At 52.0% G+C, this 23,776-nt stretch overlaps 1 protein-coding gene and 1 long non-coding RNA gene across 5 annotated transcripts in view; one reads left to right on the forward strand and one right to left on the reverse strand.

The window, feature by feature from the left end:
• TMCO4 (transmembrane and coiled-coil domains 4) overlaps positions 1-23,776 on the reverse strand; it is an 86,516-nt gene that overhangs the window by 47,715 nt on the left and 15,025 nt on the right. For all 3 annotated transcript variants that reach the window (XM_004741310.3, XM_004741309.3, XM_045063856.1), the window contains 3 exons: positions 20,103-20,277; positions 19,221-19,248; positions 5,840-5,972 (listed from right to left, as the gene is read on the reverse strand). In XM_004741310.3, coding sequence (XP_004741367.1) covers positions 5,840-5,972; positions 19,221-19,248; positions 20,103-20,277 — 336 coding nt within the window. The remainder of the gene's footprint in view (positions 1-5,839; positions 5,973-19,220; positions 19,249-20,102; positions 20,278-23,776) is intronic.
• LOC106004165 lies at positions 1,722-9,928 on the forward strand. Of its 2 annotated transcripts, XR_006601679.1 has the most exons (6): positions 1,725-2,083; positions 3,768-3,996; positions 4,940-5,149; positions 5,869-6,225; positions 7,669-7,895; positions 9,630-9,928. It is a non-coding gene; the product is annotated as an uncharacterized LOC106004165 (long non-coding RNA). The 2 variants fall into 2 exon arrangements; XR_001177068.2 differs by having other exon boundaries at positions 1,722-2,083; positions 3,768-5,149.

Here is a 23,776-nt window from a genome sequence, read left to right on the forward strand (position 1 = left end):
CCTAGGAAGCAGTTTTATTATTGTGCCCAAATGACACAATGTCCAGTTGAGGGACAGCAGCAGCCCCCTCCTGAGGGCTGCGGGCGTGGAGGAAGAGAATGTCCGTCAAGCGTTTAGCACCACAGCACCCTGCAAGGGGTGACCAAAATGGTGGCTGTTATATCACGCGACTAGGCGGATTTCCCTGATCCTCTACTTCTTCTTCGGTAAAATGGGACTAACAACAGGTAGCAAGTCAGGTGGCAGGTTGTGAAGATGAAACGCATTCTTTCTTCACCCATCCAGCCAACAGCCTGTCACGGAGGGTAGGCTTCGTGCTGGTCATTCTGTATGTCGTGTATCTGTGAGCAGAACCACGTGGCCCTCGACCAAGACTTGTTTCTTGCCCATCTCGTTCCTCCTGAACCGCACCTTGTATCGAGAAGTAGCTCATCCATCGAAGAGGAGTGGGATTTGAGCGGAGCGTTCAGGAGCTGCGATGCCGTTTGGTTCTCTGCCGGCTTACTTCTATGAATTCTTTTTCTACACAACCCCCTCCCGGGTGTGGAGTATGGCCCTTTGCAGCTCCTTCACTGAAGGGAAGGGGAAACCCAACATCAACATCCCCACGCACGCCACAATTCATGCTAACGGACATGAGATGAGGCCGAACTGTGTGCATTGAGCCTAGAAGGCAGGATGGTGACAGGGCATGGGTTCTGACATCAGGACTGTGAACTTGACCTTGACCCCTGCTGTGTGGTACTGGAACACCATCCACCCGGTTTGGCTACCCCTCCCTGTACTAGTCCTCCCTGCACAAGCCTTACACACCCCTGCCCTTGGAAATGAGGGGCCCTAGGACCCACTGTCACCAAAGAAAGGTCAGTGGAAGGGGTGTGTGTCATTTCTGGAACAATCTTTAAGCGTCACTGCAGGGGTCTGATGAGTCTCCTGCTCTGCCACGAACCAGCAACATTCCAGATAGGGGTCACTCTGTCCCCCTGGGACCTGGGACCAAGACAGTGCAGTGAGGACTAAGGCCACCGCCAGTCTGCAACGGACACATCCTGTGAACAAGAAATGCACCTTCGTCGAGTAAACCACTGAGACTTGGAAGTCACCAAGTCCCTGCTGCAAAAGCCAGTCTATCCCGTTGCTTGAGCTCCTTGCTGTGACCAAGCAGTGAGGATCTGACCCATCTGACCTGCCTCACCCTCCAAGTTGGGATAATAATAGCACTTCCTCCCCCGGGGCGCTGTGAGAGCACAGGAGATAATCCACACGCCACTAGCGGCATACTGTGATCAGTCAGTATGTTTGCGGCTGTACGGGTCCTGTCGTTACTACGGTAACCCCCCTCCACTCGGGCTGCAGATAAGCTTTGGCCCTTGATCTCTAGCACCATTCTGGGTAAACAGGGAGGTTGGAAATGAATTTCTCTGGGCAGAGTTCAAGGTCTGAGGAAAAGATTCGCGCCGCTGAGGACGTGTAACAGGAATGTACACTGCACCAAGCAGCAGACTCTGAGTCAGCGGCGTCCCATTTCACAGACTCAGGCTGGGAGACAGTGTGGGAATTGGGGGCAGAGGCATCCAAGCCCGGCTCTGCCGTGATCTCCTGCGTCACCCCGTGCTCCTGAAGTATCATTTTCTCACGTAGGGACTGGAAATGGGGGGATGAGGTCAGCTCCCACCACAGGGATAGATAGGATAACCCTGATCGTTGGCTTTCCTCCCTCCCAGCCTCCGTGTCTCCTCCCTCGGCCCTGAGTGACGATAGTGCCCCCCCCCCCCAGCATGACACTGAGGCCCCCCGGTGGCCTGGCCCCTGCCTCCTTTCCAGCCATTATTTCCTCCCTCACAGTCTGCCCTTCAGAAACACTGCACTGCCCCCAGGCAGTGCCCCACTGCACTGCCCCACTGCCTGGGCCTTGGTCTCTGTGCTCCCACTGGACCTCAGCTGTCAAGGACCTTCTCACCTTCCTCTGGGCTGGCTACACATTCGTCATCGTTTAAGAGTCACCTCCTCCAGGAAGCCTGTGTGAGCCCCAGGGATGCCTAAATGCGGGACTCTGGGGCCCTTCACCTTCTGTCCTCAGCATGTAAGTCTGGACCACTGGTTTTCAAAGGGGGGGACTTTGTATTAACTGCATCACAAGCTCCCAGGGTAGCTGTTAAAATCACAGCTTCCTGGGCCAGAAGCCCTGGGCAAGGAATTGTGCCCATGGCAAGCCCTCCAGGGCCCCGCTGTTTCTTAAGCCGAACAACTGCCCAGACAAGACCTTTCCTGCTTTCTACCCTCAGCAGCTTGTCCTGGGCTTGGGACCTGGACGGTGCTCAGAAAACGTTCTTTGAGCAGAACCTAATCATTCCAACAAGGACTGGCCGTGGACATGTTTCTACAGTATCTACTTCCCCTCGCACTGCCCAGATCTGTAAAGCCAGTGGGGCATTTTGGCTAAATAAAATATTTAGCCACAGAATGGGCCAATCACCACCAAGAGTAAAACTTCTGAGATACTAGGATCTGTCTGGGATGTTGTAAAATTTTATAAATTTCTGCTTCTAGATTCTTCCTGCAGCGACATCTGTGCAACCATGATAGGAGATAATCTTCCCTTTTAGCGGAGTTTATGCAGAGTAGGGGGGAGCTTATACCCTTAAGGGAATAAAATACATAACCAGTAAATATGGTTCTTGAAGCTGTTTTACTTCAATGTATGAATCCTAGTGTATCGAATCCATGTCACAAAGATTAGATGGGTGATATACTCTAATTGCTAGTGTTATTATTTAAATGTTTATAAAAATTTGCTGAACCACAGAGAATACAACATTCCCCTCCCCGCCAAGTTATTTAGCTAAGGACCTCTCTCTCAGTGTTAACCCAAACTGATTGCCTTACTTTTATTTAAGTACTCGAACGTTCTTAATAACTGTTTTGTACATGAAACGAAGGGCTTTGCCAATCATCATTAACTAACACAGCATTTTACTCCTGCGATTAATTCCATTGTCTGGCTGAATTTCAACATCTGAAGCACCGCAGGAGAGGCTGGCTGGGAGACAGGGCTATAATGCTTCCCATATTTGGAAGTGGGAATTCAGAGCACGATGCTAAAACCGAATGGAGCCCTGTTCCCATCACTGACCGCGCACTGGTCAGATACCACAGCAATCTCTGCCATCATCCAGTCCTGGTCACACTCGTGTTCTGGGATGCCAGAAATGACCTTGAGTTGGCGTTCCCTGTCAGCCTTCCAAGAACAGAGGCCGAAGCCACGGATACATAGTGAAGAGAAAGACCCCTACGTTGCCCGTGTCACGGATCCACAAATAAACGTCACCCCTGCCACCACATCTCCCATGAGAGGGTGTTTCTTATCCTCATCATCAAGGGAGAGCATATTTCTGGGAGTTCACACTTCTTAAATAAAAGTGCAGAAAGCCCCATTAAGAATGATCTTTACTGGGGCACCAGGATGGCTCAGTCAGTGAAACTTCTGACTCTTGATTTCGGCTCAGGTCTTGATCTCAGGGTCGTGAGTTCAAGCCCCGTGCTGGGCTCAACACAGGGCATGGCAGTTGCTTAAAAAAAAAGAAGTATCTTTACTGCTTTCTTCAGAATTAAGGAAGGAACCAGGGCGTGTCCACTGTGCCCTGAGGGAGGCACTGAGTGCCATGTTCAGATGGGTGCGTTGGTTGAAACTGGTGGTGCCACTGGCCAGCGGTGTGACCTTGGCCGAGGCACGTCACCCCTCTGACCTTCTGTTTCTTCCTCTGCAGAACCGTGAAGGGACTGTCTGAGAAGGCATCTTCCGAGCGCTCAGGGACAGCTATGGGTTGACCGTGTCATTCTGATATCATCAGTGTCAAGCGCCAGTAGGACATTCACTAACATTTATGGGCACCTACTAGGTGCTAGGTGCTGGGCCAAGCTTCTGACCAGCATCCATTCATTTAATCCTCCCAATAGCCCTGGTTTGGAGATACTACCATCATCCCGCTGTTGGAGGTAAAGGAGCGAAGGCACAGGGAAGTAAAGTCACTGAACACACAGGAGAAGCTCGCATGGCCTCCAGGCTTGGGGGTGGGAGTCAGGCGGGCAGATCCAAGAACAGATATATCCTACGTGTCATCCTCTGAACCCCAGCTTGCAAAGGATCGCCTCAGGGTGTTGAGTGATCAGCTCACCTTGCAGAAACACAAACCGTGGAACTAAAAGAAATTCAATCCTCTACTTGTGTAGGTGAAAAAAACTGCTGTGGTTGCCCAGGAGGGAAAGCAACGTGTCCAGGGCCACACAGACATTCAGTAGCAGAATTACACTGAGAACTAGGTCTCCTGGCCTAATGGTCTCTAGGCCTCCCCTGGGTCTCAGATCCTTCCAGAGGCCACAGGAAGAACCCGATAGGTCTCCAGAGTCTCTAAAGCAGAATCTAAAAATTACACACGTGGAATATTTTTCTGGGGAAAGGGCCTGTATGTAGGAATGTCAACAATGATGATTGTACTACGGCAAATAATGTTTTATTCAGCCAGTGACTTTGCAAGGTTTGCTCAAAGCACTTCACATGTACGAACTCATCTGAGCCCTCCCAGGGACCCTAGGAGGAGGGTGCTGTTTTTGTCCCATTTTGCAGATGAGGAAAATGGAAGCCTGGGGGCGTTAAATAGAACTTTTTTTTGCATCCTCCCTGATCTGGCATTATGAGTATCAGCAGGACATATTTTTTTCTTCTGATACTAAGATTTCCAAACAAACAGCTAGGATTGTCCTTCATTTCCAAGCATACACATATGCGTGTGTGTGTCTGTGTGCGACAAGGCTCAGGGCCGAGCTCCTGATTATGGTCATGGGCCTGGATCTAGGGGTGTCTTCACTGACACAGCTCTGGGAATCAACACAAGCCTGTTTTCGTGCTATTTCAACTGATCCAGGTGCTTCCTTTCTCCAGGAAACAGCCCCTTCCTTTGCCCTGCTAACCGGGACAGGAGGGCAGCAACCGTTTGAAGCCGGCTTCAAAGCTACATTCCCAGCTGGGTGGAACTGGCACAAACTGGCTACTCTGAGAGAGCCATTGGGCAGGACAAAGAGGACGCTGGGAGACGTGCCTGGTGCGGAGAGCCTGCGATTAGGCTGTGACCGGGACTGACTGATTGCTCTGGTATCAGAACCCGTGTAAGGTGTTCTGGGGCTCTAGCCACGTGACCAGGATAATTTCCCTCTGTACACAGTTGACCCTGCAGAGAGAGCAAAGCCGCTCCGCAGCTGGGAGGGACGGGGGGCCTGCGGGAGAAAGGAGGGACTCCTGTGTTCTGCGCACCTGCTGCGGCCCGGCCCCGGGCCCAGCCCGCTACCCCACTGCATTCGTTTTTCACAGTGCCCCCAGGAAGACTATCCTTATTCCCATGTAACAGATAAGAATATTGTGGTTTAGGGAAGGGGGGGCCCTGTCCAAGGTCAACAAGTAGATGGTTGTCACAGATAGGATTTTGATCCAGGCCACTCTGGCCCACAGACAAAGGGTCACAAGAACAGAGCTGGGTGTCAGGGTCACGGACTGCTCCAGTCACAGACCCATGCCCCCCCCCCCCCCCCCCGGCCATAATCCATTCAATCCCCACTTTGTACAACCGAGGATTGGCACCTAGAGAGGGGAAGTGACTTGCTAGGACCAGGCCACCCAGAGAGGCAGGGCCGCACTGGGACTCTCGGGCCGGTGCCTCTTCCATCTCCCTGCATCAGCTGTTACCGGCGGGGAGGGAAGAGGGGAGCACGTGTTAGCGGGACAGGGCACTCAAGTGGAAATCCTCTATTCCTGGCAGGCAGGGCTGGGGTCACAGGGCTCCCTTACTCAGACTCCTCCTCTTTGGTTTCCTTCAGGCTCTCAAGGAATGTCTCTTCAAGGAGATCCAGCTCCCCCAAGGGCACTCGGAAGACGGAGGTCATGTGGCAAATGAGGACTCGGGCCCGTGCATCATAGCGCCCTGGGAAGAGAGAAACAAGAACAGAGAATCAGTTTAGCTTTTAAAGAGCCGTGCAAGCCATACAGCCCCAGGCCTGGAAACGGCCTCCATGCACTGCCCCACGGAGGCGGTCAGCTAACCCGTGGGCCAGCCTCCTGGGTGGGATACCGTGTAGCACTGAAAACCACTGATCAGAGACAAGGTGGTATTTTCATGAGAAGAGCAAAGATCAATTTTTTTCACCCCAACGGTTTTAAGGAGGTGTTGAAAACAGGTGTGTGCTTGAGGACCTCCCTGGTGGGAAGTGCATATTGATTTAATCACCCGGAGGGCCATTTGATAGTATGGACCAAAACCTGAGAACACCGTGTATCCCCCAAATCATAGAGTCACAAAGCAGAACAGTGACTGAGGGCTGGGGAAGGGGTAAGGAGGGATTCAGTGTTTAGGGGGACAGAGTTTCAGTTTTGCAGGATGAAAAGAGCTCTGTAGGGGTGCCTGGGGGGGGGGGGCTCAGTCGGTGGAGTGGCTGACTCTGGGTTTCCGCTCAGGTCACCGTCTTGGGGTTGTGGGGTCGAGCCCTGTGTGTGTGTGGGGGGTCCGCACTCAGCAGGAAGTCAGCTTGAGATCCTCTTTCTCCCCTCCGCCCCTCCCCCTGCTCATGCTCGCTCTTTCTCTAAAATACATAAATAAATCTTAAAAAAAAAAAAAGAAAGAAAACAAAAGAGCTCTGGAGATGGACAGTGGTGGTGGCAGACACAGTGAATGTGCTTAATGCTGCTGAACGGTACACGTAAAAATGTGTATTTTACCCCAATGTAAAAAGGAGGGGGGAAAGATGTGCATCCCCGCTGGCCCCAGAATTCCATTTCTGAAATGCTAATCTTGAGAAAACAATCCTGGATGTGAGAACTAGGAAGTAAAGGCCTTGTGGAAATGAGAGCATTCTGGAGATTTCTAACACCAGGGTTCCGTTCCATAAACGACAGCACATCCGCCCCACAGAGAAGAAGCCGTAAAAAAAAAAAAAAAAAGAGATTCTTAAGAAGTTTGTAAATCTGAAAAAGATGTTTAGGTAATGGAACAAAATTTTTAAAATGGATGGATTTACTTAGGAATAGGGTCCTGACTAAGGGGGAAAAAGCCCACTGCTGAGGAAAAAGGGAGAAGAAGACGTCAAATTGGATTTTCTCTTCTTCGCTCATTCTCCTCCTCTACCCCGCACACCCCAAGTCCCCGAGACCATAGTTTATCTAAAAACATCTCTACTGGGGGAGGGCAGGAATCTCCCTTGCAACTCTGTCCTCAGCAAGGAGCCTGCTTCCCTCTCTCTCTCTGCCTGCCTCTCCGTCTACTTGTGATTTCTCTCTGTCAAATAAATAAATAAAATCTTTAAAAAAAAAAAGTCCTGACCTCGACTTCTAGAACATTCCTGCTTCAAGGGCCTTTGCACTTGTCGGTCCACCACCTAAAAGGCTAATTCCTGAGATCTACATGTAGGCCTTCTCCTCCTCATTCAGGTCTCTGTTCAAAGTCTCCTGTCCAGAGAGGCCTTCCTGACCGGCCGCCCATCGCTCTTTATCTCTTTTCCCTGGCTTTTTCCTCCTCACAGAGCTCACTATCTCTGATATATTCATTTACTTTTGTTTTTCTCTCCTCCTGAAATATAAACTTTGTAAAACCAACCTTATAAGAGTAATCTTTGCTCTATCTTTAGTTCTCCGAACAGCGCTTGCCACAAAGAACAAATGTTCAATGAATAATTTGACGGACCTGGGAGGGATTTGTGTGTCTAACCCTCAGCAAACAGCTCATCCTTGCTTGGGTGGAAAATGGAAATGGTGAGTCACTTCACAAAGGTTTGAGGAGAGGACTTCCAGTCCACGAGAGGCCCCTAATGAACATTACGGAATTAGACTCCTCCGCTGGGCGCCCGCGATGTGGGTAAGTATATTATACTAAAGTATTACTAAATTATACTACAGTAGTAGTGGCTAGCTTCACCACGCGTGGCCCTCCGAAGTCCTGGAGTCTGAGGTTTCAGCTTCTGCAGAATAAACCAGTCCCTTCCTAGCACTAGGGCACTCTGCGAGCCACGAACTGGCAGCGTTTGCCTCACTGTCCTTGACCACAACTGCCTACGTGCTGCGGAATAGGCATGTCGTGTCCTGGGGTTCCTGGGTCACTTACACACCCCACTATCACAGACTCTTGCATCCAGGTGATAGTTAAGCTGTGGAAAGTAAGCCAGCCTCCGCCATGGTGATTCATGGTGGCAATGATAATTAGCTGTGAATTCATACTACACTGCATAAGGCTGCAGTGATTGAGTTAGCTTCTGGAATATGGGTTGCCAGCAGGACTCGTGATTAGCTCCCTGAGTATACTGGGGCATGGGGCTTGGGAATGTCAGCCCTGTGTAAAGGTCACTGGCAGCCAGGCTGGTGGACTTGGAGGTGAGGTCCCACATAAGGCAAACGGTAGCTGGTGGGGGAGGGGCATGAATCCGAGGTGACCCTGACACTGGAGTTTTCTGGTTCCGGCTCTACTGCCAACTTGCCAGTTGGCCGACTCGCTCCTCAAACACCCGACTCTCCTGTTGTGGAGCTCAGGTCAAAAGCCTGGGCATTGCCCTGGTTTTTCTGGTCGCCCTACCCTGACATCCCATCCACCAGCTAATGCTGTCAGCTCCACCTTCAAAATATATCCTGAGTCGGACCCTGGCACTCCGCTACCACTGGCCACCGTGGCCACTGGGACCACCTTTCCTCTTCAGCCACTGGCCATTACTCTGGTTCTCATCTTTCATGCTTGCCAGCGCTCTATCTGCCGCAGAGCAGCCAGAGGGGCAAAGTCATACGGCTGATTGTGCTCTTTCCCCAACTAAAAACTCTCCCAAGGCACTCAGAATAAAATCCACATTTCTTCCCAGGGTCCATAAGGCTGGACATTACCTGGCTTCTTCCCACCACCCTCTCCCACACCATTTTCCACTGATCCCTGTTTCATGCACCAGTATCTGGCCCACCAAGAAGCCAAGCTCTTTTTCCCACCCCAGGGCCTTTGCACTTGCTATTCTAATGGGAAGGCTCCTCTCCCAGAGCTCTGCCTGGCTGGTCCCTTCTCATCAGTCAGGTCAAAAATATTCTCTCCTAGGGCACCCAGGTGGCTCACTGGGTTAAAGCCTCTGCCTTCGGCTCAGGTCATGATCCCAGGGTCCTGGGATCAAGCCCCACATCAGGCTCTCTGCTTGGCATGGAGCCTGCTTCCTCCTCTCTCTGTCTCTCTGCCTATTTGTGATCTCTGTCAAATAAATAAATAAAATCTTAAAAAAAAAATACAAATTAAAAAAAAAAATTCTCTCCTTACAGAAGCCAGCAGCCTCTAAAGTCAAGCAGCCCACCGCTGGCCAGACCTTCCCTGTCCCTCGTTCCTATCACTGTTGCATCTGTGGATAACTTGACTATCTGGTTCTTCCCACCAGACTGTCAGTCCCACAGGGGCAGAAACTTTTGCTTTGTTCCTTGTTGTCTCCCAGTGCCCAGAGCGATGCCCAGCAATTCGTAAGATGTGTTGGCTCTTTAACTAACTGAAGCTTTCCCTTGTCTGCAGGGTTCTCTGATGTGCCCACCTGTTTCTGCATCCCGCCTCCAGCTGAGACTTTTTCTCTCTTTCCAGTGCCCTCTGAACTCTGCATCCCCAGGGGACAACGGAGACAGTGCGTTTGCTGGGTAAGGCCTCTCTCCTCCTCTGGGTAGGATCATCTCTTACAGTGACGAGTTACTCTTAAATGTCAAAGTCTTGACAATGCCTCAAATACTCTCTCGGAGCTGCTCATCACTCAGATCCTTTCTCAAATGTCACCTCCTCTGAGAAGTCCTCCCTGACTCCACTCCATTGCTTTCTATTCCTTTATCAAAAGGTATTTTCTTATCACCTTTTAAAACTTGATTTTTAGGGCGCCTGGTGGCTCAGTGGGTTAAAGCCTCTGCCTTCGGCTCAGCTCATGATCCCAGGGTCCTGGGATCGAGCCCCACATCGGGCTCTCTGCTCAGTGGGGAGTCTGCTTCCTCCTCTCTCTCTGCCTGCCTCTCTGCCTACTTGTGTTCTCTGTTTGTCAAATAAATAAATAAAATCTTAAAAAAAAAAAAACTTGATTTTTACATTGGCCGACTTATTTATGATGTTTCCCCCTCCGGAATAGAAGCTCCAAAATCACCATACATTCCTAGCATCCAGGCCTGTGCCCAAAGCAAAGCAGATGTGTAATTATCATTGTAAGAGCAAAGAATGGGCAATTTGTAGGAATGAATGAATGAACGTATCTCTGTTGGGAGAGGTCCAAAATAGGGGAGAATAATTATGCTGGATAAGATTTGTATCTCCTTCCAGCAGAAACACCCTATGATTAATACTCATGAATACTGGAAGCTTCCTTTATGCACTGCTTCCTCGAAACCAGACTTGGGACTACCCTCTGCACGTACTGATTCCCTGAATTCTCACAGTCACCCAAGCAGGCGGCTGTGGTAGTATCTCCATCTAATCCAAAGAGGCACGGAGACTGAGACAACTGGGTCACTTGTCCTGGGTCACCCAGCTGGTGGGTGGGAAAGCGGAGGGTCTGACCGCAGACGCTGTGCCCTTGGCCCCACCCAGGACACAGGAACCATGGCTGAGGCAGCAAATCACTGTCTTTACACATTTCTCAGGCCCATATATTGCTTTTGGCTTCTGCTCCTCCCTCCTGGCCTCCCCTTGAGTCTGGATCAGGCCTTGATCTTGCCTGAAGTGGGCAGTGGGCAGGTAAGATAGCCCCCATTGCTCCTGAGGGCTGCTCAGGTCCCAGTCCAGCTGGAAACCCACCCAAAGGACCAAGGCCAGGGAAACTGGTCTCCCGAGGTCCCTTCCAACTCAGAGATCTAAGGGTCAGTCTCAGGGTGCCTGTTCCCCATCCCACCTCCCAGGAGGCAACTTCAAAAGTCCAAGGTTAGCTGGACTTGAAACAGCTCCACAGCAGCCTCTGCCCTATCTTTCATCAACCTCAGGAGACCAGAGTCTGCAAGTCACTGAGGACGTGAATCCAGATAATGCCATGTGGGGTTGAGACCCACAATGGAGGTCATAGGGCGGCTCGTGAAAATTCAGATTCCCCGGCCCCATACTCAGGTCTGGCACGGGGCTCGGGAATGTGTACTTTTCTCAAGCTCCCCACGTGATTCTGAAGCAGGGGGTCCCTACTCTGAGCAACACAGTGGTGGGTGAGCAGGTTAGCACTTCCTGGTCTGAGAAGGTCTGGGCACCCTCATGCCTGGAGGCAGGGGCGTGATCGAGATCCCCTGTGCTACCTGGTCCATGGCGTGGTCCAAACCGTGGTCCAAACCATGGTCCATGGCGCTCCTACTAAGTGCCGAGCACCCCCTGAGGAGCTGGCCCGTGTGATCGAATGCCCATCCTCCCCACGGTCTTGGGAGTTTAGTATGACAATGCTCAGCTTTGCGCAAGAGGAAAAACAGGTGCAGAGAGACCTTCTAAGTCACTGAGCTGAGAGAGAGGCAGAGCTCAGATAACAAGCAGGATTACTGGGTGCCAATGCCTCTGTCCAGTCCAGTGTAGCTGTCTCTCAAAGGCAAATAGTATCCTCTCAAGTGAGTTTGGGGGCTCCAGGATGATCCCATGTGGTCAGCGGTGCATCTTTTCTGTGTTCAGGGATATGTGGTGTGCACACACAATCCCAGGCCCAGCCCCAGCCCAAATAACAGGTCACCCTGTTCTTAGGAAACTCTTTGTGGTTGTTGGTGGTGGTGGTGATGGGGGAACGGAGGGAGCTCCTCTGCTCAGCCACCAGGGGGCAGGAGTGCACCAGCCCCGCACAACTAGCGAGTGGCCCCGGTGCCCACTCCAGACCTACAACCACGCGCTGCAGAAGCCCTTGGTGTCCAACCCGTTCCTCTGACTTAGGAAGAACAAGGGCGTGTCCGAAATCACCCAGTATGTTCACGACAAAGCGGGGGCCAGAACCCACACTTCTGGGCCCTCCTCCCCACCAGTATCTCCCAACAGAGAAGCTATGGCTCCAGTACTTCACTGTCCAGGGCTGTCCTATGCATCAGAGGACATGTGCCCCCCCCCAGGTGTTGTGATAACAACTCCACTCTCCCCACATTTTCAAACACTCCCCCGTCCCCGGAAGGAGGTGGTATGACCTTCACTGCAAGGCACTGAACAAGCCTCTGGGCTCAGTATGGCTCCATCTCTTAAGTACAACATCGGCAAGGCAGGCCCAGGGCTGACCTTGTACTTTCTGCAGAGCAGCAGGATCCCAGACCTTTGAAGAGATCATGGTCACTGCCTTCCCTTTGGGGACTGCCCTCCAGGCCAAAGAAAGGGAGCCCAGAGGCAGAAGCCTCACCTTTGTTGTCACACAGATTGGGTCTGAATTCTCAGCTGCCTAGCTGAAAACTTCAGGCAAGTTTCTTGACCTCTCTGAGCTGCAGTTTCTTTGTCTGTACGACGGAGACAAGAATACCCTTTTAATCTGGCTTTTGTTGAGATGAAACAGGAGGATGCCCACGAAGAGCCTGGCCAACCTGCAGGATGCACTCCCCCTTCAGTAAAGGGTGGCTCGTCCTGCTCTTTTCCTGGATTCTGACACCTCCTCGATCCTTATGCTAAGACCCTGGCTAAGAAGCCGGCAGCTGGTACCGCCCTGCTGGTATCCCGCAGGCCAGGGATTTTACTTCTCCCCCTAGGGTGTGAGAACACCCTTCTCAGGTTGTAGTCATGCAACTGTCACCCAGCCTGCTCTACCAGCACCCCTCAGTTGACCCACTTCAAGAAAATTTTAAAAACCTCTCCCTGTTTTCACTCTCAGTGAACCTTTTTGCATACAAGGAATCTATGCCTTACTCTGATCCTATTCTCTGCCCAGCACTTGGCACTGGCTTTAAGCTTTTACTTCTGCCTAGGGTCCTCACTTTGCGTGGCGGAACATAACTCGGGGAACAGGGCTCTGAGGATGGATCCCCTCATGGGAGGATCTGAACTCAGATTGTTTTTTCCCATGGCTTATTAGAGGGGGACGGTTAAGGGCAGGAGGCTGGTGACAAGGTTCCTTGAGGACTAGTGGTCATAGGTGTAGAGGGGTCACTTCCGAGACTCTCCTTCAGCTGCACCTTTTCGCTCTTCCGCTCCTGCCACCTGGGGCCCCCCACTCTTTGTTCTGACCTTGTCAAATCTCCTTAAAAAGTCAGCTGTAAGGTGGAGGTCTTTTATTACTTTCTATCCGCTTGAGAAGCATAGGGGTAGTTAAGAGAAGATTCTGGAACCACGCCTGTATTTGCATCCTGGGCCCATCACTTTGTAGCTGTGTGACCTTGGGCACGTCATTTCCCTCTCTGTGCTACAGTTTCTTCTTTTGTAAAATGGAAACAGTAATGGCATCTGCGTACTAGGGTCACAGCGGGGGTTAAATGAATGAGCATAAAGCGCTTGGCTCGGGGCCTGCCCATAGTGGGCCTTCCATAGTATCAGCTGTGATGAGAATTACTCCCGGGGCCAGACAAGATCTGGTGCCCAGAGTGGGTGCTTGGTTCTTGCTGATGGATGAACCAGTCAGTTCTGATACTGGTAACAGACTGTATGAGTTTCAGCGATGCTGACAGAAAACCCAGTGTACACAATTTGACCATATCGAAACACCAATATCTCAAACTTTTCTGATTCACCAGGGAGGTAGGGTTTGCAATTCAGTAATAAAGACCAGGTCACAAAGCAGAGTCAAGTTTGCGGTAAGACAGTTGTCCCAGGTGGCAGGTACTTCCTTTGGGTCCGTGGCCTGGAGTCAATGTTATCTTTGGATTCAGAGTCCAGAGGGCGAACCCCGTGATTCGGGGCACCTGGGCACCTGGGCAGAGCTCACAGTGACATTCACTTTGCCTTAAATGGAATTTTGAAACTTACTTTGAAAGGAAACCCTGGGCTACTTATTTAACCTCCTGAGCCTGACTTCCTCCCCCGTCCATGGGGGTAAAACTACCTCCCTTTGCAGTTGGCCTGAGGATTATACACCAAACAGCAATCTACAATCTACATGTAAGACATAGGAAGGCAAGTAGAATACCTTACAAAATTTACCAACTACAAATAAACTGGCCCCACATGACATGGACAGATGTTGGGTTCTAGAGCAGTGGTTCTCGGCCAGGGACATTTTTGCTCCCCAGATGACATTTATGGAGACATTGTTGGCTGTCACAGCTCAGGAAGTGGTACTGATGAGTACCAGGTCAGGATACCACTAGACATCTTACAACACACAGATGGCCCCACCACACAGAAAGATCCAAGTCCAAATGCCAAGAGTGATGAGCCCGAGGAACCTGGTTTAGAATTACTGGCTTAGATTCTGTTTAACCTTCAGCGAGTAAGAGAATTACTTTCTCGGTTGTGTGGGAAAAGAGTTTGGTGGTTGTTACTGGATGAGACCATGGTTATCACCCACAAAAGTCCACCCAGCTGCCGAGATGGCACCGTCTGGTGACTGAGATCCCAACAGTGTTGGTTAAGTTCAACCTTCCAGGAAGTTCTGAGAAATCCAGCCTTTCGTATTGATTTCCTGGGCTGATTCCGTGACTAATCACCCTATCTCACACTCACAAAGAAACCTAGCTGCCTGGAAGGCCTCCTCCTATCCTATCAGTCTCTGTAGAAGATGGTTTAACCCTCAAGTACCTAACCCTTCTAGTACCTAAATGCATTCTCTAAAAAACAGCCATCCATCTATCTTTCCATTCATTGATCCATCCTTCCATCCATCCATCCATCCATCCATCCATCCATCCATCCTTCCACCTATCCTTCCTTCCTTCAACCCATCTATTCACCCATCTGTCCATCCATCCATCCCTCTATCTCTCTATCTATCCATTCTCCCATCTAGCCATCCAATAATTACTAAATGCCCACCATGTGCCTATCGTGTGGTAGATGTTGGGGTGCAATGGTGAACAGGCCAGACCAGGGCCCTGCCCTCATGCAATTTATGGGGGAAGCACCTGAACAAATGGGCCAACTATGACACTGACCTTCTAAGATTCTTAACCATGCTCTTAGAACCAAAGTCAGGGGGGCGCCTGGGTGGCTCAGTGGGTTAAAGCCTCTGCCTTCGGCTCAAATCATGGGATCGAGCCCTGCATCAGGCTCTCTGCTCAGCAGGGAGCCTGGTTCCCCCTCTCTCTCTGCCTGACTCTCTGCCTACTTGTGATCTCTCTGTCAAATAAATAAATAAAGTCTTTAAAAAAAAAAAAAAACCAAAGCCAGTTTCTTTTTTGTTTTGTTTTTTTAAGGAGTATCTGTCTGTGCCTTTATTTGCATATGATGCTGCAGTTCAGAGAGGTTAAGTGACTTGATCAAGGTCACACCATGAGAGCGTCTCAGAGATAGGATGAGTATCCAGGTTTCCTGACTCTCAGGGCTTTGTCACTTTACCTCTAACCATCAACCCCTGTGAGCAGCACTCATGGCCCGCTGTCTGGGGCACTCTGCATGGTACACCTCATTTAATCCCCACCACTGCCCTCTAAGGTAAAGATTACTGTTATTCCCTTTTGACATGTGAGGAACTGAGGCACAGAACAATTCATAAACTTGCCAAAGTGGAGCTTGAATTTTAACACTCAAACAGGCTAACTCCCCAAATGCCGCCACTTCTTTATTCATGAATATGGATAAAGATTTTCGGATACAACAAGGACTGGCCAGCCAGGCCCACCTCTGGGCCTCATTTTCCCATCTACGCACTGAGAGGATGGGCCAGAAGGTTTGCGGATCCGTCCACCCCTGACCTCTGTAGACCTTCGGAGCCCTAGTCCCTGCCCCTTTGGGGTCCCCATGTGCTGTGCACTGTCAGAGCTGCAGAGACCTGGGGAGGCTATCAGATAATAATGGTTTCAATGCCGCTCAAAGAATGCCCCTGGGAGGGCATGAAGTACCAGGTGGTGACATGAGACACACCATTTTAAACCCACTCCAGTTGTTCTGTGAGACCCAGGCCAAGGTCACCCACAGCAGAGCGGGCTAGGTTGTGTCCTAGTTCCTCAAAGGGGGCTCAGGAGGATTTGTGGTTTGCGGGTTGGGGGCAGGAAGAAAGGTAAGATGAATATGAGTCTCTAGGTAAGGAAAGGGAGAAACTGAGGCAGAGGCAGGAGCCCTGGGACACCTGCTCCTCCTACCCGGTGATAAGGCAATGGGGCAAAGTGCTGGCCCCAGAGGCCAGAGACCCAGTTCTAACTCCCAGTCTGCTTCTAGCACTGTGTGTCTTGGGGAAAGCCCCTTCCCCTCTCTGGGCCTTCATCTCTCCACCTGGAAAACTGACAGGCTCATCCAGGATGCCCTTGAGACCACGCGCTCAGGCCTATACCCTCAACTGCCCCTTGGGGGGGCTCAGTGGGCTCCATGCCCGCGCGGCCCTCAGCCACGGGCCAGGCCCACAGCGAGCGCTCAGCAGCAGATGGCATCGTTGTTACAGGCATTATAACAAGAGCGTGTCTGTGCTCTCTCCTGGCATCTCCCTCTGTACGGACTCAACTCCTGACTCTATGAGGGTCCAGGCGCATCAGACATGATGATTCCTTCCTTAATTCTGGTTAAAAACAGAAAAAAGTAATATAATTGGGCCACGCTCTCAGACCGTCTCTGCCACGTCCTGGGGCAAGCCTCATCAGCCAACGGGAGTATTACTAAATGCCGTGCCGGCCCGAGCGCAGGGGCCCAGCGGATCATCCTTGCGGTCCCATGCAGCTGTGAGACGGGCAGTGAAGATCGTTCGTCTGGCTAGAGCACGGCAGTGAAGATCGTTTGTCTGGCTAGAGCACGGCCAGAAATACACAGAGGGCTTGGAGCCCGAAGCCGCACTTCTCTGACTAGCAAGGGGCCGCCTGGGATCTAGTCAGGGAGCAGAGTCCGAGTCAGAGGTGTGGGTGAGGCCCGGGAGTCTGGATTTCTAACAAACTCCTGGCCGCCAGTGCTGCCCGTCCACAGACCGTACTGTGAGAGCAAGGACTTAAAGTTCTTTCTTTTTAAAAAATAAAAAAGAAAATGCATTAGCCTCCTAAGAAGGAGCCCCAAGGTTCAGTGTCCTGTGCGCCCTCCCGCCCTCGTGGACACTGACCGCGCTGAGCACAGCTGTACGAAGCAGGCATGCGTGAGGGGACAGGTCCCATGACCTCTTGCGTGGGGCTCGAGGAGGTCCCAGCGCCCTTCTCTCGGGGTCCCTGAACCACCACTTTGCATGAAAGGGGCACTCAAGACCAACCAGGGTTCCCCAGCTGGGTCCCAACACCCTGGCACCCTGGAAGTCACTAGAGTTCCGGAGCTGAGACATCACTCCCGCTTCCTCCCCCGCGTTCCCTCCATCTGGTCAGTCAGGGATCCTGCCGTCTCTTCTGACAGAAGGACTCCTGGGTCAGCCTTTCACCCCCAGGATCTCTGCTGCCCTCGTGGAGGCCATGTTTCCTCACACCGGACGGATGGGGACGCCTCCTAGAGTCTGCCCAGGTCAAGTACATCCTGCTTCCTCCCCAGGCTCAGCTAGCTGCCCAAGGCCACTGCGATGGCCCGCTTTCCTGCCCGTGTTTCTGCACCTGCTTTTCCTGTTCTCATAATCCCGTTCCTCCTCCCCCTCCCGCCCCCCCACTCCCCCATGAGCTGGGGTTCCAGCGGGGCGGGGGGGTGGGGTGGCTGGTGTGACTTTCCCTACGTAATCTTTCATAAAGGTGTAATGTACTTCCCACGTGATGGTTTGCAGGCTGCTGGGAGTTCACTTGCAGTTCGGTGCTTCTCCTCCCTGCTCGCCGTCAGAATAAACATCGGGGGTCTTTGTGCCCAAATCTCTCATTAGCGCAGGGAACAGAAGAAGCCACACACACAGTGATGGGGCGCCCGGGCAGAGAGGAGGTGGGAGAAATGGATGCGGAGCGACGGGGTCCGGGGAGCCCTGTAGCAGGCTGGTACAGGACACCCTGGGCGCTGCAGTGGGTTGCAATGTTGACCCCCGAAACGATATAGCCAGGTCCTAGAACCTGGGAAGGTGATCTTATTTGGAAAAAGGGTCTTTGCTGGTATAATTAAAGAGCTCTGGTTGAGGCCACCCTATCCAAGGTCTTTGCAGGAGGCACAGAGAATGGGCGGAAAGGGAGGAGCAGGCCCCGGGCTGATGAAGGCAGAGAAGGGACAGACAAGACTGTAGGCTGGGGTAATGCCTGGAGGTAGCAGAAGCTACAAGAGGCAAAACACGTTCTCCCCTACAGCCTTCAGAAGGAGCGAGACCCCGCTGACACCTTGCTTTCTGGATCTGGGCCTCCTGAGCTGTGACGGAATACATTTCTGCAGCTTCAAGCTTCCCGAAGTTCGGTAATTCGTCCTGACAGCCCTAGGAGAGAACGTGGGTCGAATCCCACACTGCCACTTAACTGCGCAGCCTCGGGCAAATCACTTAACCTCTCTGAGCCAACTTTTTCATCCACAAAACGGGGCAGTAAGATCTGTCTCTTTAGTTCATTCACCAGGTATCCACTGAGTATGTGCTAGGTTCCAGGTGCTGGGTTAGGGACTAGAAACACGTGGTGAAGGCAGCCAGATGTGGCCCTGCCCTCCTGGAGCTCCGGTCTAGAGGAGAAGCCTTGGCCACATGGTGCTGGGAGGAACACTGCAGATGGGAGCCCAGGGGCCTCCCCAGGGAAGTGCTCCCTGAGCACAGGGAGGAGGGCAAGAGGAGCAAGACACTCTCTGGGCAGGGGAAGGGCACCCGCGAAGTCCATGGTGCCGGAAGCACAGGCCCTTGGGGAGGGAGGCTGGTGAGGAGAGCAGGAAGGGGTGTGCTGAGAGATGAGGCGGGGCTGCCCCCCCCAGGAAGACCAGTGAGGACACCCCTGCTGTCTGTCGTTCAGGAGGGGGTCATGATGGCTCAGACTGGAGTGGTGGGCGACTTAGCAGGTAAAACCGTGGGGCCTTGTGAGGAGAGATGTAGTAATGGCCCCCCATTACTCCCCCTCATTGGTGCCAAGCCCCCACGGTGTGTGGCACCAATGAGGGGCTCACTGGCTCCCCAGCTACACGACGTTTCCTTTCCTCCCCTGCACCAAAAAGGCCACGGGGGACGGACCCACAGGTGGCGACACCACCTGTGGCTTTGCTGGCCAAGCATGAAGAGGGTCACCCCAAACTTACTGAACTTTACGAAAACATATAGAACTGAGAAAATCAACTCACCATCCTTGAGTGAGAAGCTCAGAAGGTCCTGGGGAAAAAAAATAACAGGAATTAGCAATATGTTGGCGGGTCATTATCTCCTAGCTGAGCCATTTGTTGGCCACACGACCCCGAACATGTCACTTCACCTCTCTGTGGCTCCGTTTCCTTACTTATAACGAGGGGAGGACCATACTACCTACTTTATAAAGTTGCTTGGAGAATTAAATGAGTTAGTATTTGTCAGGTACATAATAAACACGATGTAAGTATGAAATTAAATCAATGGTAAATATTTAACAATAATTTACTGTTAGCTGTGATCATCAATCTGTGATATTATGATGAAATATTTTATCTTTCTTATTTATTTATGTATTTCAAAAGATTTTTTAATTTATTTTGACAGACAGAGATCACAAGTAGGCAGAGGCAGGCAGAGAGAGAAGGAGGGGGAAGCAGGCTCCCCGCTGAGCAGAGAGCCCGATGTGGGGCTCGATCCCAGGACCCTGGGATCATGAGCTGAGCCGAAGGCAGAGGCTTTAACCCACTGAGCCACCCAGGCGCCCCTATCTTTCTTATTTAAAAAGTTTATCTATTTGAGAGAGCGAGAAGGACGGAGAGCATGAGTGGGAGAGGGGTTGGAGGAGCAAAGGGGGAGGGACAGGGACAAGCAGACATCGCACCGAGCGCAGAGCATGACGCGGGGCCCGAACTCAGGACCCTGAGATCATAACTAGAGCCAAAACCAAGAGTTGGACGCTCAACCGACTGAGCCACCCAGGTCCCCAAAATATTTTCTTTCAACTATATCACCCCAACAGAAGCGATTTTCAGACTGACTTTGGAAGGAAATACTTAGTTCTCCTTTCTCCGGCAGCTGCCCCCTGGCGGTGGGCATACCTGAACGATCACCAGTGGGTCATCCTTCAAGATGGGGTCCTTCAATAAAATCGGAGCAAACATGTCTGCGCCTTCGCCTCCCAGGCCTTTGGCGAAAGCAGTCATGGTTGGCAAGACGGCTTCGGGCAACTCCAGCCACTTCACGAGGCCTGCCACGAACTCTGCGCAGAAGGAGCTGAAAGACAGACGTGGCTTGGATCCCCCAAGGCTTCCAGAACAGGCCTCATGAGCCCACTGGGAAGTTTAGGTCACACATGGTCACACGGGTGCAAATCCGCATACGAAATCCACGGTGACTGCGGTCCATGGAAGAAGACGGGGTCCCCAACACCTGAGAGACAGGGAGCTAGTGGTGCAAGACGCCACGTCTGGAAAGAGGCTCCCGGCAGGGTGGGGACAGGCAGGAGACTCACACACCCTCGTGCCATGCGACACACCAGGATGGAGGCAGGGATGGAGGCCTAGGGAGTGCAGAGAGGCAGCGCCCTGACCACCCAGGGAGGGGAGGGGCGGCTGCTGGAAAAGGCATCCTATGGAATGATTTGCCCCGTCGGAAATCAGAGCGGACACTCTCTTTTCCAGGGAAACAAGTGGGCCGCTGCTGAAGCGGCTTAGTGCACAGGAAGGGACTGTCCCCACCACAGTGTCCAAGGATGCTGTTTACTTCAGTGAACACAGGAGTCCCCGGACAGGGGATGGTCGGGTGCTGATGGGGAGACGGAACCCGGGAAACGAATCCGGGAACTGTGGGAAGCACGCGGGATTTGGGCAACGGGGGCGGAGACCACATCAGGCTGTGCTTCAAAGCCGCCATTCTTGGCAGTGACCGTGGTAAACCCACGAGGTGGGGGTGGGGGGTGGGGATGTAGAGCATGGGGTGATGACACCAGTCATCACCAGAGTTTGGAGGTGATGACACCAGTCCAGAAAAAAGGCTGAGGCCTAGAGGCCAAGTCTATATGCAAACCATCATCCCAGCCTGCCTCGACCGGGCTGTCCTGGTGCTCCCTGCACTGGCTTCTGTACCCGGGTGGAATCAGGGCCTCCCAGAAACAATCAGAGCTCCCTGGCAGTGCGGGAAACCTCGGGAGGCCCCCGTGGACACCAGGCAGCCTGCCCACCTCCTCCCTAGACCTCCAGTGCCGAGGCCCAGTGAAGAGGTCACTGCGAGCCACCTACAATCCTGTCCCATCAGTGTCATGGGTTCGGGTTCCCAGGAAGCAGCTCTGAAATGGAGATTATTAGGGGTCCCTGTGAGGGGGAGTAAGGAGGAAGCGGGACTGGGCAGGGGGTACAGTCGAGTTGCAATGTAGCCTCAAGAGGAGGCTCAGCCAGCCCTGCAGGGAGTTCTGTAGACGGGTGAGCCCAGTGGGCCCTTTATACCCCTCCTTGCTCAGGCAATCGTCCAGCAAAGGCTGCCGGGGGAAGAGGGTGGAGGCGTGGGCAACATGGCTCTCTTCAGCCAAGGCAGCCCTCTCCGCAGCAGCGGGAGGAGGCCATTGCCAAGGGGACATCTGAGCAATGCAGCACGGTGCCAAGTAAACTGGCCTCCCCATGCCTCAGTTTCCCTATCTGCAAATGGGTTTAAGAGACCAACCTCATTAGGTTGTTTGAGGATTCAATGAGCTGGCAGAGCCTGGTGCATAAGAGATGCCCAAGGAATGTCAGCTGGCCTCACGACTTTTACTTCTTTTTTTTTTTTAATTAACATAAAATGTATTATTTGCCCCAGGGGACGACTTTTATTTCTATATAGATATAAAAGGTGACCAAGGGAGGCAGTGGAGAAGGGGTTTCAGAGTCGGACTCTGACGTCCAGGGCACGAGGGGAGTCCTGGCTCCCTCGGTGACTGGCTTCATGCCCGTACTTCTCTGAGCCTGGTTTTCCTGTGCTATAAAATGCGGAAGATAACAGGATATGCCTCGGAGATTGGACAGAAAGATTAAGTGACATCTTAATAGGGCCCGGCACCTGATAACCCTCAATAAATGTTGGCTACTGCTCTTACAATTATTGTCATTTGCACCATTGCAATCTACCGGGATAATCCCGGGGCGGTTGTGTGGGTGTGCATGGAGGCACGGAATGACCGAGTGAGCTGAACATTACTTACAGGTCAACGAAGCGTGGCCTGGCCCTGTGTCCAAGAAGGAGGTCTTGGATGTTAAGAAGCATCTCATCATAAGAGAGGACGGGTCAAGAGCACAGACTCTGCTTCCAATCTCAGCACTGTCACTACCTGTGTGATCTTAGACAAGTTACTCAACCTCTCTGTGCCTCACTTTCTTTATCTATAAAATGATGGCGATAATGAAGAAACCCATTACATCGGGTCACTGGAAGTTAACATTTCTCCTTGGGCTTAGAACAAAATCTGGCCCATATAAAGCACTATATATGTGTCTTACAATAAAGAAATGAGGGGCGCCTGGGTGGCTCAGCTGGTTAAGCATCTGCCTTCGGCTCAGGTCAAGATCTCAGGGTCCTGGGATTGAGCTCTGCATGGGGCTCCCTGCTCAGTGGGGAGTCTGCATCTCCTTCTCCCTCTGCAGCTCCCCCTACTTGTGTGCGCTCGCTCCCACTCTCTCACTGTCAAATAAATAAATAAAATCTTAAAAAATATGAATTAATGAGTACGCACATAAAGTAGCAATACAGCAGTGGATTATAAAACAAACAGCGTTGCAGATTGGCAGGACTTTGAGAATGGCCAGAATGGGTCAGAATCAGCCGCAACAATGATACCAAATCATAACCACAGAGCAGCGGTCTGTCAGCCCCTGGACCACAGAAGTGCTTTATTCACACTGAGTCTCTTACTTCTCACCACACCCCACCAGGGAGGGAGGTGTTCTTCTTACCCCCAGCCTAGAGATAAGGAAATGCAGCCCCAGAGAGGTGAAGGGATAACTCTAGGGTTCAAACCCCTGTCTATCTTCACGACACCAGAGGCCTTGCTTACCCACCGGGACACTGCCCCTCCCCAGCGATTAGGTGACTGGGTGCTCACCCAGAAGCACCAAATATTCCCTTAGTCCTGGCCCCCCCCCCTGCTGATGGAACCCCTCGCTGCAGAGGTTAAATCAAGGTTCTCACCCCTGGGAAGGGGCAAAGCCTCACCCCAAATCCAGGGTTTCTCATCCCGAGTCCAAAGCTGCTCCTACTCGCCAGGAGCTGGCAAACTACCCCAAGTGGGCCGGAGCGGGCCTGCACCTGCTTTTATAAATAAAGTTTTATTGGAACACAGCCACGCGCATCCTCTGTGTACTGCCTCCTGCTGCTTTCAGGCTAGGACGGCAACGTCGAGTGAGGACCACAGAAGCTGCACGGCCTGCGAGCCGGAGATCCCGGGCCCTTCACAGAACACGTGTGCTGTCCCCTGCTCCACCCCATAATTTCTCCATGGTGAATAAACAGAGTTAATTCTAGGGAGTGGCATTTGTGATGTTTCTGGCTCAGATACAAAATACATAAAAAAGACTTACTTTTATGTCCCCTGTGGACAGCACACATCCCCAGGGTGCCCTGTAAAGATTACTGAAACCGATGGTGTTTCTGGTTTGTAACATGATCGAAATTGCTTTCAAAATGTGTTTCAGGCCTAAAGAACATGGAGCTTGTGGACGGAACTGACCTTCTGAAAGGGAAGCTTTGAGGAAGGACACCCAGGGCA

Source organism: Mustela putorius, unplaced genomic scaffold (assembly GCF_011764305.1).
Source record: "Mustela putorius furo isolate JIRA1106 unplaced genomic scaffold, ASM1176430v1.1 tig00003853_pilon_pilon_pilon, whole genome shotgun sequence".
NCBI classification, from domain to species: Eukaryota; Metazoa; Chordata; class Mammalia; order Carnivora; family Mustelidae; genus Mustela; species Mustela putorius.